The sequence below is a fragment of the Chironomus tepperi genome, unplaced genomic scaffold (genome assembly GCF_022539635.2).
Source record: "Chironomus tepperi strain 1889 unplaced genomic scaffold, CSIRO-AGI_Ctep_v1 contig_217, whole genome shotgun sequence".
In the NCBI taxonomy this organism is placed as follows: Eukaryota; Metazoa; Arthropoda; class Insecta; order Diptera; family Chironomidae; genus Chironomus; species Chironomus tepperi.
Window position 1 is genome coordinate 1,184,354 of NW_027226339.1, and position 14,300 is coordinate 1,198,653.

Below are 14,300 nucleotides of genomic sequence, written 5' to 3' on the forward strand. Positions count from 1 at the left end.
TAAATGGCAAGCAAATGGCAAATGAGATTTGATAGTAAAAACATTGCGTAACAATTACTGGTAAATTGCTAGCAAATAAATGGAAAGATTAGACATTTACTAGTTAGTCCTACTAGGGATCAACTCGCTGACGTACAGACACTGAAGCAAAGACGACTACCGTGCTGCTCGGGACTCTCGATAACCCAACGACATAGAAGTGGATATCAAGCAAGTAACATATACCTAATGGAATGTGATCTAATTTCTTTAAAAGTTTATGTATTTTAGGCTCACATATCACACATTTAGTAACTAGATATTTGAAAATGAGACTAAATAAACATAAATTTTCCAGAAATGCAGTAAGCATTGCAAAGTTCGAGTTATGCAATCAAATAAATTCAATATTTTAATTTTTAACAATTTTTATGCTGAATTTAAGCATTTTTCTATAAAACATTGTTAAGGTGTTGAAATACGACGAGTTAATTATGCAAACCTTAACTCTAAAATTGCTCAACTTACAATTTTTATCTATGAACACAAAACATTTCACGTTCATTACTGCTCATCTTTTTACAAAAGGTTCCCCAAAAGGTCCTTAAAATAACCCATAAAAAGTCTTTGTGTAATTAAGGGCACCGTCTACACAGCATGAAGCTATTGTCTTGAAATTTATTACTTTTTTTATTGATCTTGAATCCTGGAAACTGTATTTTTTATGGGAAAATATGCAATTTTGAAATGAAGTTTGGATATTTAAAGATTTTTGTACAGAATAAAATTTTAACGGTCAAATCGAAAAGGTTTCATGAACACATCAGGTGACAAAATATCAATTTATGGCACTTGATCGTAGAATAATAAAGTGTTTATTTGTTCTTTTTGAAATTTAAAATGTAAATAGAAGACCTACATACTACATTGTGCAAAATGCACCATGTAGTACCATGTTCACGCATGTTCACTTATATATCCGCATTTTATTAAATTGTTCTATTCAATGCTTACAAAATGTTGAAGTCTTTACTACTAAGGAGGGGTGTCAAACAAGTACCCCTATTGGGTATAATACAAAGTGGGAGTCAAAGGGACTCGGTGGCGGAATGGCTTAGTACTTCGGTACTTAATTATTGTAATACTGACCCAGCGGTAACGGGTTCGAGACTCGGCAGAAGTTTTTCACTTGTCCTTTTTTGAATTTTATGTGGAGGAAACGCGACTAGTCGAGTTCCTTTGTATCTGATCTGATGAATCGCATCTGATCTGACGCAATTTCTTTAATCTGGTGCGATTATACATGGTAGGTCTACTGAGTGCAGGTGCCTGGTGCACCTTATTAATTTTTAATTATTTGGCAGCGACTCGCCCTAACACAGCTCTGGATGTCAATGATCTGAATATTTTAAGCTTTTAAGCATCTAGTCCAGTGGTGGGCAACCTGTGTGCATGGGGACACTAGAGTGCCGCCAATTTTTTTGGGTATGATATGAGTCGTATGCCATCAGCGGTTTCAGTCAAGACTTACCAGCAAGCGACCCAAAAAAATTAATGGATTACTACCACTGGATTGCAGCCCTACAAATCATTTCTGATATAAGTTTGACATCCCTAATTTAAGTATTCACAAAAAAAATATTTGAAAAATATTTCTACCAATAATCATAAAATCACTTCTGCAAACTCAAAGGATGGCTCACCAAAATTATCAACAAGGAATAAAGGAACATATGATTCAAATCACTCACGGAATGAAGCAACAACGAATACTCTCTCAAATTTTAAAATTCTCTCAAATTATTCTCTGTTTTGGTTCATACCATGCTGACAGTCTATTGTATTGAGTGTCGACAGCAGAAAAAATTCTCTCATCAAAATGTCGACATTCGACTCAGTACCAATGAATACGCGAACTGTAAAGCAGCTAGTGAGAATTGAAATTTTATAAAATAATTCTTAAAAGCATCTAAAGTTGCAAAATTTGTGAATATTTTTGAAAAAACTTGAAATATAATGTCTATAAAATGTAAATTGACAATGCACAGACCCAAAAACTGATTTTAAAGGAGTTAAAATTAAGCATAAAGTTACAGTGAATATAATTTTTGTGGTAAGAGAAGAAAAAAAAACCTTTTTATGAAATCATAGAAAATTGTGGAAGTGTAGTTACCGCAAATGAAACAAAAAAGAAGCAAATGGATTAGATTTCTAAATCCCATAGCTATTTCGATCGAAAAATCCATTAATCCCAGAGGTCTGAGTGAAGAAAAAATCGATTTTTGGCAAGCGTCCTCACGAGAAACTCAAGAGAAAGGCTTTTATCCGTAAAAACTGAGAGAAATTCCCACAAAATGATTTAAGACAAACAAATACAGTATTAAATATGTGTAGAAAGCGGCCATTATAGTGGTCAAGATTGAGAAATTAGTACATCACTTACTAGTTACTTAGCACGATAAGATTCAACTTTTAGACAGTTTTTGTTGATCGCGCCCAAAATATTGATAATTTTTCCAATATTTTTCTATGACTTATTTTGATATAGAATAATAACATGAACATAATGAGCTGCGACCGAGAATTTATTGACTATGACTCTCAAATGGTGAGCATAAGTAGAGTAAATTCAATCAATTTTTGTGTTTAATTCTATTCTTAGTTTAACTATTTTAAATGTTTTTTTTTTGTGTCCACTATGATCTAAAATTTTAACATTATAAGTTGAAACCTAATGAACTGTCAAAGTATGTGTCTGAAAATTGATTACTGTTGTATAATAAGTGGTGGTTCGCAAATGGTGTCTAAATATATATTATTGAACAGTCGGGTTCAAACTGTGTGGAGTTACGTGCTTACTCAATTTAACTTAAGATGTTCGAAATTTGGAGGTCAAGACATTGAATTTCATGCTGGACAAGATGTAGACAGGCTCTAATACAGATTTTACTTGACCAAATCCCAGTCATACTCTGTCATACTCGAACATACTCGACAACAGTCTACCATTCTCGACTATACTTGACCATAATCGAATATACTTGAGTAAACTCCACTAAACTCGACCATACTCGACTGTACTCGACCGTGCCCTACCATACTCGACCGTATTCAACTATACTCGACCATACTCATCCACACGGAATTGTGTAAACAATGAATTCTGTAAAACTAAATTTGTCAAATTTCTACTCAAATATCAAAATATACATTACTTTTAAGCTTTATTAAGTAAGATTATCACATAATAAATGGTATATCTACACTTTAGGGTGGGAAATATTAATTTTCATAAGTACCAAAATCACTCCAAAATCACTTAATATAACGTTTAATCGTAGTTTTAGTAGTTTTTAGGTAAGTTTTAACAATTTTGGCGAGTTTTGGGTCAAAAAATTTGATTTTAAAATTTCAATATTTTTTGTCGTTTTGGGCTATTTTTGCTTTGTTCATCATATTTTGAGCATAGAAAATTACAAATTATAAAAATTTCAGTTTATGGATCTATTAATTTTTAAATAAAATGAAAACTGATCTGGCCAGATAAACCTAAACCAGATCAGTATTCACGGACTTTTTGTAAAAGGGATCATTATTATCCTATGCTGGATCAGTAATTACGGACATTTTGTAAAAGGGATCATTATTATCCTATGCTGGATCAGTAATTACGGACATTTTGTAAAAGGGATCATTATTATCCTATGCTGGATCAGTATTACCCTATGCTGGATCAGTATTTACGGACTTTTTGTAAAAGGGATCATTATTACCCTATGCTGGATCAGTATTACCCTATACTGGATCAGTATTCACGGACATTTTGTAAAAGGGATCATTATTATCCTATGCTGGATCAGTATTCACGGACTTTTTGTAAAAGGGATCATTATTACCCTATGCTGGATCAGTATTACCCTATGCTGGATCAGTATTCACGGACATTTTGTAAAAGGGATCATTATTTCCCTATGCTGGATCAGTAATTACTGACATTTTGTAAAAGGGATCATTATTACCCTATGCTGGATCAGTATTCACGGACTTTTTGTAAAAGGGATCATTATTACCCTATGCTGGATCAGTATTACCCTATGCTGGATCAGTATTCACGGACATTTTGTAAAAGGGATCATTATTATCCTATGCTGGATCAGTAATTACGGACATTTTGTAAAAGGGATCATTATTATCCTATGCTGGATCAGTATTACCCTATGCTGGATCAGTATTCACGGACTTTTTGTAAAAGGGATCATTATTACCCTATGCTGGATCAGTATTACCCTATGCTGGATCAGTATTCACGGACTTTTTGTAAAAGGGATCATTATTACCCTATGCTGGATCAGTATTACCCTATGCTGGATCAGTATTCACGGACATTTTGTAAAAGGGATCATTATTACCCTATGCTGGATCAGTAATTACGGACATTTTGTAAAAGGGATCATTATTACCCTATGCTGGATCAATATTCATGGATATTTTGTAAAAAATGATCATTGTTATCAATTATGGTACAAAAAATATTAAAACCATACCAAAAAAAAGGAAAAAAGTTAAATTTTTTTGAAATTTTAAAATTAAATTTTTTGACTCAAAACTACCCAAAACTGTTAAAACTTACCTAAAAACTACTAAAACTACGATTAAACGTTATATTAAGTGTTTTTGGAGTGATTTTGGTACATATGAAAATTAATATATTGGCCCACCCTAAAGTGTAGTTTAGCCTAATAAATAATTTGCAATGCATCTGTACTAGCTAAACTTAGTTTAAAGTACAAAATTTTCCAAATCAAAATTCACCAATTTTCTTTCATAGTGTTAGTGTTGACAAAAAAATTCAAATTTTTGACCGTTAAAAATCGCAATATTTTGTATGACAGAATCTTAATACTAGACATCATTTACGACCACCACCCAAACTAACTTTGTGTTTGTAAACAAAATTTTTATTAGTTAAACTTCACCCACATACATCTTACATCGTCCACACAACCTCACCTACAAAAACTACAATTGCAATAAAGTATAAGAAAAATACGAACAATAACAAAAACCATACAACAGTGACAGTGAAGTCATACAATGTGAAAATGAATATCCAATAACATGACAGCAATATATAACGTCAGTTTACCCGCATGAAGATTTATATATAAAGTTTGCTGTGAGATTATGTATACTCAACGTTATGTACATTTTGGATATGGTATATAAACCGCATGAAATGTATATAACAACTGTTACTGGCAAAATTGCCCCGGAGTTTTTTTAATGGGCGTTTTCCTATCTATCTCAAGCAAAAATTTTCCTTTAATCATGCAAGCGGACCATCACGAACAGCCCAACTCTCAACTTTTTTTGCTTAGGGGGGCTTATGAAGCACTTACAATGACCTCGATTCGTCAAGTTGAATAAAAATGACTCAGCACGATTGTTCGTAGCTTTAAACAATACGTGACTGAAGGAGTTGTCAAGATTACATTGAATGACAGATGAGCGTAGGGGAATAGGATTATATCAAGTTGAGCGCAGCGTGTGGAACAAAACTTTCATATATGTATGTCTGAGTATTGATCGAGTTTTAAGGCTTTACGAATGAGAAACGAGCGCAGCAGGCTTAGGGTTTTGAGCGAAATTATAAAACGCAATTTATTCAGCCATTGCAGTACATAAAGAAAGCACATATTTCATGCCCGCATAATTAACACAATCCGACAGCTAACAAAGTATACAATAAAAGAAAATAACAGTGTGTAACAGACCAAAACGGAATTAAATACGGTTGCACGAAGCGAAACGAAGCTGCCCGAACGAAAGAAAAACGAGTAGAATTGAGCGTAACGGGAACTTGGTGCTCTGCTCGATCCCAAAGCCAATTTAATGAAAATTGATCGAAAATGGCAGACATAGCGCTTAATAGAATATGCTGCAGTCATTGTCTGTTCCATAAATGTACATTATACTGTAGGATACACGAGCATTTTCTTTATTCATGCTTCACAGCATGTGTCGCATCGCTGAAGCGTAATTCCTCTTATTATTCATGATAATCAATTGGAACTATGGCGCAGTAGGTTTTCATCCAGGGGCTAGGTGCTGTAGATGGAAATAATCCATCAATGTCAATCAACGTCAGTCAAAATTAATCCATTGAAAATGAATTTTATGTCCATCAATCAATGGCAGCTGTTGTTGTTCATTTCAGAGAAAATTTTGTGTAGAATATCTTGACATAAGTCTGAGAATGATTGAGTGACTGACTGGTTCTGTAAATTGGAATGCTAGTTGACTGTAGAGTATGGAATCTAAGCATAATAATCATGCACAATACAGAATTTTTTACCATAATTATGGAAATTTTGAATTTTGATAGGAACGACTACATTAAAAATGTGCATAACGATTATGCTAAATTGTTTTCGATGTTCATTCAAGGTTCATTTGAAATTCATGTTGAAATTTATGCTGCAGTTGAGTTTATGTGCATATGGAGTGATTCATTTTGCGAAAAAGTAGGGTTTCTGAAGTGCGGTTGTTGCGGTTTTTGCGGTATTCGTTCTGAATATTTAGTATACGTATTTGGTCTTAAGTGAAAATGGGAACTAATGAGCATCAGAAATATATCCAAAATTTTTTCTAAATGAAAAATTGAATTTCAGTTTTGAAAACCGCAAAATTTGAGGTTATGTAGCGAAAAACAACATTAAATCAAAATGCTATGCCTATGGTAATTGTCTAAGCCATTAAATAATATGATGTTTGAAGGGCCAAACCTTATGAAATGGAGGCACTACGATTAAAAATCTATTATCCCGAGCAAACAGAGAGCTTGCTTATAAGTATGCTCAATAAACTGAGTATGCTCAATCATATTGATTGAATATACTCATTAGCTCATTTAGGTGAGTATGCCCATTGTCTGTTAGGGTATAGAACAACTTTCAGACCAACAGTTCATATTGGGATCTGAACCTCTTGCAGTGATGCAAGTGATACAGTTGATTTTGCATACCTTGATGATAAGCCTCGGATGAAACCGCACTCCCTATCAGGCAAAGATCATGCTTTTATGATGCAGAAAGACCACTTCGGTGGTCCCCAAAGGAATCCTCAAAGGAATCTCTAAGCCTGTTAGGGTACGGCATACGGTTCATGGCATTTCAAAATATTTTGGCGGCACACAGGTTGCCCGCTACTACCCTAAGCTTTACGTAAGATATAACAGATCATCTTTCGCATTGCCGTTGCTATAAGCAAACCCATCACTACATTCTATTCTACTGCCCTAAGCTTTACCTTGCTGGCCATTACTTTTATTTAGTTTTATCCACCTCAGTTACCAAAATAGCTAAAAGTTGAGTAACAGCTAGTCGAAGATTAACTAGAAAGCTTTCAGCATGTAATCTGGTATACATGGTTATTCGAGTCATAGCTCAAAGTTGACTTAGATTTCCTATGAAACAGTCAACTAGAATCCATAAAGACCTTAAGTCGACTTTGAACTCTAATCTTATCTAGCTATAGTTTTGACAGGTAGTCATTTTAAAAATTAGTTTAAGTCGGGGTAAGACATATGATAAGATCTATTGCCAGTTAATCTTCGAAATGTGTCTAGACAGAAGACATTTCTATGATAAGCAATAATTCTGATAGATTGTCTTGACCCCAAGTGTTGGTATCAAACAAATCTGTTCTTCATAGGGAATAAAGAATTTACGGAAAGCAGCAATTTGGAGCGAATTATGCATTTTTTGCAAATTTTTGCATTTTTTTTTTGTGGCAAACTAGTCGGAAATTCCTTTTAGATGGATTTCTGATAAAAATTGGCGGGAAATTTTCATAATCCGGTAATTGTTGTACAGTTTAGGGCAATATCTGGCCTTATTTCTTCACAAATTCGTTCCCAATTGCTTTGAGACTAATACAATACAAACTAGTTTACTTACTGAACCACACAGATACTTTTCATGCTAACCTTTTATGTCCAATTTGAACTGACATTATGTCTTATCAAATATGTTGTCGCATTTCCTGTTTTATTTAATATCATTTTGTACTTCCGTTTCTTTATTTTTATTCTGACTCTATAATTTACATAACTAAATCCTAAATGACTAAATTTTAAATTTATATCAACTGTCTAGACCTCATCGTTGGATTATCTACTACCTCAGGATTGCTTGGACATGTATCATCATCAGCAAAATGTCCCCCCGCAATACATGCACCATCATCGACCGCAGATGCAGCAGTCGCAAATTTCAATTCAGCAACATCAAGTTCAGACACAACGTCATCAGATTCCAACACAGCATCATCAGATTCCATCACAAAGGCATCCGATTCAATCTCAACGGCATCCAATTACTACTCAGCGGCATCCGATCACAGCCCAACGGCTTCAGATTCAATCTCAACGACATCAAATTCCCATTCAACAACATCAAATTCCAATTCAGCAGCACCGAGTGTCTCTTCAACAACATCAGATAAGATATCCAAATCCGATGCAGCCTAGCACAAGCAATGTCCAATCAGAACCACCGCCTCTTAGTTATCTTAATAGAATGCCAAGCATTCCTATCAGCGTGAATCAAAATAGAGCTTATATGCATCCACAATATCGTGCACAGCAATTACATTTACAACAGCAAGAACAGCAGAGGCGTCATCAACAAATGCTACAACAAAATATGATGAATATGCAGAAGTAAAATAAATTTTAATTTAGTTCCAATTTAATATACTCAAATATGCAATTTCTTGTAATTTTCAGTCAAATGGCTCAAAGACCGCAAATTAGAATGTCCACACCACCAATGGTTATCTCACCATCAGGACATCAAGTTCCAATGCAACAACAACAAAGACCACAACAGCAATGGCGGTTTCATAATGTACGATCATTAGCACCTGGATGGAATAATTATAGTGAAAGTACGCCACCTCCATTAATGCCACTCGAATGTAATTTAACAGAATCAGCCACACCTACACCAAATTCCATAAATGATGAACAAGGAGTAGACGACTTTAATGACTTTGATGTCACGGATTTACTAAGGCTTACATTTGGTGATGAAAATGAGTTTAATGATCATAATCCAAGGAAGAGGAAAGGATCAAGATCATCTGGGGAATACAGTCCAACGAAGAGACAGAGGAAGTCCAGGGCAGACATCATTGCAGATCGTAATGAAATGCTACTGGATCAATGCCGAGAGTTTTACATTCCACTTCATAACAATAACTATCCTGATCATGTGAGAATTTTTGGCAAGAACATCTTGCGTGAGAACTTGCCAAATGTACCAAATATGAAGCTAGCTCCAAAGACTATTGATTTTTATCGTATAAGGAACCTTGGATATCTCGTAACGAAAAAAGGAATATGCTATTCATGTCTAACAGATCAATGTAAATTTAAGTCATATGAATTAGATCGATTTAAGGAACATCTCAATACATATCATCATGTTGAAGGATGTGGCTCAAGAGAAGGCTACTGTAAGCTATGTGAGAAGCATTGCTGCGGATTTAGTTTGATTGATGAAGTTGATCATATATTAAGTACGCATGTCAAGTCAGTCGATAAACATCCAATGCATCAGATTTTGAATTCACAAATTAGAAAGCCAGGCACTCGAGAGAATGAGCCACTAGAGAATTTTCAAGAAGACACAAGCAATATATTAAGTAACATGGAGGAAGACCTGACGAAAAGGTATGAGCAGAGCAAAAGACTGTATCTTAATGACAGTTATAATTCCTCTGAAAATGAATCGTTTGGACATAAAAAGTCAAAGAAAGGAAATAGAAGCAATATATCAAGCTACAACATAGATGAGGATTATAATCCAGACTTAGAGAATGACGAAGTGGACGAAGAAATTGAGAGCGAATGTGAGGAAAATATTAAGAACTTAGATGACTCGGATGATGACTCTGAGCCTGACATTGATGACTTTATCCAATTATCGGACGAAGATGATGAGGAGGAGGAAGACGACGTTGTATTTGCTGACACAGAAAGTGAATCAGAACAGTCAAAAACTAAAGACGACAACTGTGAAGTTCCTACAACAGAAAGTACGACAAAAAACGACAATACAGGAAAAAATAAATCACCACCTGAACCTCCAGAGCCACCTGAGCCTCCCGAACTGGACGATATTCCATTATACATGCTGAACAGAATCAAAATGCATCAATCCATGAAAGGCTTAAACGACGAAGAAGAGGATCCAAAATTAGATAAAAGTATTATTTTAGATGCTTTTGAGGAACTAATGAAGGCTGAATGCCTTGAACAAACTCCAAAACAAAAGAAACGGAAGCGAAGGAAAACATTTTTTGCAAGAAAAAGAACTTTGGCGCCATTTTCACCTAGATTAAATAAAGAATACAGTATTAAGTCAGTAAAAGAGCTTCCGTCATGTCGAGTGATACTCAAGAGACTCGATGATGCACCAGAATCAGAAAACACAAGTATTGAAAATACAGAAATCAAAAGTCAAGCTATTGCAGTTCCTATCAACCTACCGACACCTCCATCGAGTGAAAATTCACGAGATTCCCTTCCTAGTCCTCCTTTAAACAAACAACCTTCAAACGAACAAATACATAAAGAGATCGAAAATGATTCAGGCCTGAGTGATCATTCAATTAGCAACAAAAGTGTGATAAATGAAGACAGCAATGAAAAAGTCATGAACAATGAACAAATTGGTCAACTGGCAGATTCTAATAAGAATAATCCAGATGATGAGTTGGATGTCGCGCAAGATGGAAATTTGAGATTAACGAGAAAGAAATTTAGAGAAAAACGAGAGCATGTCCTAAATGTGTCAACAGAGAAGATGAAGACAAGACATAGTGTCAATTTACAGAAATCTGATAGTGTGGGAACGTCTGTCGATGACAAAGAGAATTCAGGCAACAAGTCAACAAACATTGAAAATTTTAAACTTTTAGAATCTCCAAAAAGTTCACAGTCACCGTCGAAGAAGCCTAGGGCCGTCAAGAAGCAGAGATTCATAAAGAAATTCCATAAAATCGACAGTTTCTTCCAAAAGTCAGAACAAGCAGCAGAAGACATTAAAGACGATGAAGCTAATGTCAATGAGGTCATTGAGATACAAGAGTCACCGGATATTCTGCCTTTAGATAATTCCATAGAAGACAATTGTAGTCATACCATTGGTGACCTTATGGCTGATGACTTTCCAGGTCAACCAAAAGTATCGAAACAAGCTGGCTTGAAAATTGACGAAGTCATGTCGATATCACAGCACGAAGATGAAAATGAATTAATTACATTAGAAGAATTATATCCGTGGATAGATGCCAACATTACCAAGCAAATACAAAAATCAAGAAGAGCTGTAGAAATTTTTAAAGATGAACAGACTAAATTCTCGACATATAAATGTATGAGACATAAATGCAGCTTCTATACAACAGATTTTGAGAAATTCAAGACTCATACTGTGTCCTACGATGACGGACATAATGTCTGCTCATTCTGCCTTTATAAAAGTTCAACCTGCCAAGAATTATTTCAGCACATAGAGAGTAGCCACATGTATGACAGATATCAATGCAATTTGTGTATGTATCGAGCGGCCGAGAAATCTTATGTCGAGTGGCACCAGACAAGATATCATAGCTGCCAAAGTGGAAAGATTCTAAAATCTCCAACACGAATCTTAATGAAAAGTGTGCGACCTAAAGTTCAAGAGGAACTCGAGAGGGAGAATCGAAAGCGGTTTGTGCTTCCATATGTTTGTAAAAGTGAGTATGAAATTCCAGTTATATTGGGTATTGAAGTATTGAGGTCAATCTTGAGATTAAATCGAAATGCTGGGTCATGAACTATGTAAAATTCATTTGGAGTTTTGGCTTTAAACATTACTGTAAGATTTAACTGCTCAGATCTTAAGATCTATAGTTGCACATGGTATGGGTTAAAAGGCTAATGTGGCTTTTCCAGACCTTCCGCTCAAACTTAGAGCTACAGATTATACACAGTGGGATTCGAACTACTTCTTTTAATGGTATTTCTGTCTGTAGCCTACAAAGGAAGGCTGTAAGTCGCATATGCAGGACAAATGATTCAAAAAACGACAAGTGAAAAATTTCTCATGTCGAGTCTCGAACCCATGACCGCTGGTTCGGTGTGCAATGAATAAACCCAATGAATGAAGCCACTAAGCCACCGAGCCACTGTGACCTTCTTTACAATACCTTGTTCAAAACTTAATATAAATAACCATTAACCCGAACAGACAATGAGCATGCTCAACTAAATGAACGTGCTGATGAATATACTTAATCAATATGATTGAGCATGCTATAGATTGTGAGGATGTTTCTTGTCTGTTCGGTGAGATTTGACAACAATTTAATTACTTATTATCTCAACTCCTTCCAGCTCTCGGATGTGATAAGCAATTCTACAACAAAACCAACTTCAAGAATCATCTAAGGCAAGAAATCAAAAATCCAGCTCATTCGAAGTACGTTGATGATATCTGCAATCAACTTCTGATGTTAGACCAAACTAGAAACCAGACATTTAAGGAAGGATATAATCAATGCTTGTTTTGTGAATATGGAAGTGACAATAACAGTGAGTAGCATCTAAAATTGACAGCTTTGTCTTTATCCCTAAAAGGTAAAGAGACCGTATTAAGTACGAAAGCATACTCTTTGCCTGTTAGGGTATTTGGTGACCATAAAGACTAACTTTTTTTATAATTTCTAGATGACATCACCAACCATATGGCTGATAACCATCCGAATCAACAAGGCTTCATATGCCGTCGTTTACCTGAAGCTGAACAAATTGGTAATAATGACGAAGAAACCATAGAGAATCAAACACGTGTCGTATATATTGGCATAAGCTCGTTTAAGGTGAAAATATACAAAGGAAATGTTGATAGTTTAACAGCTGCAGATGAAGTTTGCGCAGGTGATTGCAAAATCTATCAAAACAAGTTGAATGATTCAGTTGAAATTCTAAATGACATAAATGTTGAGATTAGTAATGATAAGACAGAGAATTTGGACAGTTCGAGGACATCGGCATTTCCAATCATCAGTGAGATTAATCACATTGACAACTTTTGATGTCTCCCCACATTTTTCAACTAATTTGTAGTGAAAATTTAATTTTTTTGAGAATCCAATTATACTTATTTACAAGACTGCAGTTAATGTTAGATTATGTATACAGAATGTAGATACAGACAACATGTGATAGATATGTTAATTTTTAATTCTATTTATGTTTTTATTTTGTTCGGTGGATTTTAAATTCCTTTAAATTATTACATAAATCAATCTCTTGATGAATAACTTGCCTGAAAGGATATCTGGATGTTTTGGGTAGTTAATGTATAGTTGGAAGGATTATAAATCGTTGATCGATGTTATTAATCTGAGTACGACACAATTTAGAGGCTTAGTCTTGAGTCCAACAATGCCTAGATCATGGATTTTGGATCCAACATGAACGAGAATGACTCTGGATATGTGACAGAGTCGAGACGGATCAGAGCCAGATGATGAAGGTTTGGGATTCATGACAGAGTCAATACGAATTCGATGCAAATGATAAAGGCTCGGTATTAAAGAAGAACAAATAGATTTAAGATTTGAAGATACAAATAGATTTAATACAAGTGAGAAAGACTCCTTTAATGGATCTCGAATCCAACTAGGAATCCATACAATAAATGACGTATTGCTTGTTTCCAACTTGGCACTGCTTCATGACCCAGGTTATACCAATACCATGTACAAAGCCACACAGCATATATACAAACCGAATTGTTATGACTGGAAACAGCGAAAAAGTACTCGAATCCGGCAAGATTTTCTCTGGGATCGAACGTAGGTCGTTAGGTTCGGTTGGCAGATGCTTTAACCACTAAGCCTCCTACAAAAATGAAAAAGGCTCGAATATGAACTCAAGACGAAGCTGCCTCATTCGTGCTGCTCGGTATAGACATCCGAAGAACTAAAACTTCAACCAGAGCTTCTCGAAGCTGAATCGACTTAAACAATGTCGACTTCAAGTTCTGACTTCAACTATCCAACTCATTCAGATATCCACTCAGGTTGTACATAGCATAGTTAACATAAATATATCCAACATAAATGTACACAATTTAATGCTTCACAAAAAGTAACAGAAGGTTCCAAAAAAACAAAAACAAAAAACAATTTTTAAGCATCTTAAAGAGAACAAAGTTGTTAGTACTGTAAAAAATAAAGGAAGTAAATAAAATATTTGACATAAA

General features: G+C 34.9%; 1 protein-coding gene across 2 annotated transcripts; it reads left to right on the forward strand.

Annotated features, from left to right (window-relative positions):
• Positions 1 to 1,895: 1,895 nt before the first annotated feature.
• Positions 1,896 to 14,300, forward strand: LOC139090317 (uncharacterized). Of its 2 annotated transcripts, XM_070640081.1 has the most exons (6): positions 1,896 to 2,092; positions 2,528 to 2,587; positions 8,136 to 8,701; positions 8,768 to 11,784; positions 12,425 to 12,622; positions 12,758 to 14,300. In XM_070640081.1, the coding sequence occupies exons 2-6, from the start codon at positions 2,537 to 2,539 to the stop codon at positions 13,123 to 13,125; spliced, it is 4,200 nt and encodes a 1,399-aa protein (XP_070496182.1). In that variant the 5' UTR covers positions 1,896 to 2,092; positions 2,528 to 2,536; the 3' UTR covers positions 13,126 to 14,300. The 2 variants fall into 2 exon arrangements, with proteins under 2 accessions (XP_070496182.1, XP_070496183.1); XM_070640082.1 differs by lacking the exon at positions 2,528 to 2,587.

Coding starts and splice junctions, on each gene's coding strand:
- LOC139090317 (XM_070640081.1), top strand. CDS start 2,537: ATGAACATAATGAGCTGCGACCGAGAATTTATTGACTATGACTCTCAA. Junction 2,588..8,135: donor TTGACTATGACTCTCAAATG/GTGAGCATAAGT, acceptor TCAACTGTCTAG/ACCTCATCGTTGGATTATCT. Junction 11,785..12,424: donor GCTTCCATATGTTTGTAAAA/GTGAGTATGAAA, acceptor AACTCCTTCCAG/CTCTCGGATGTGATAAGCAA.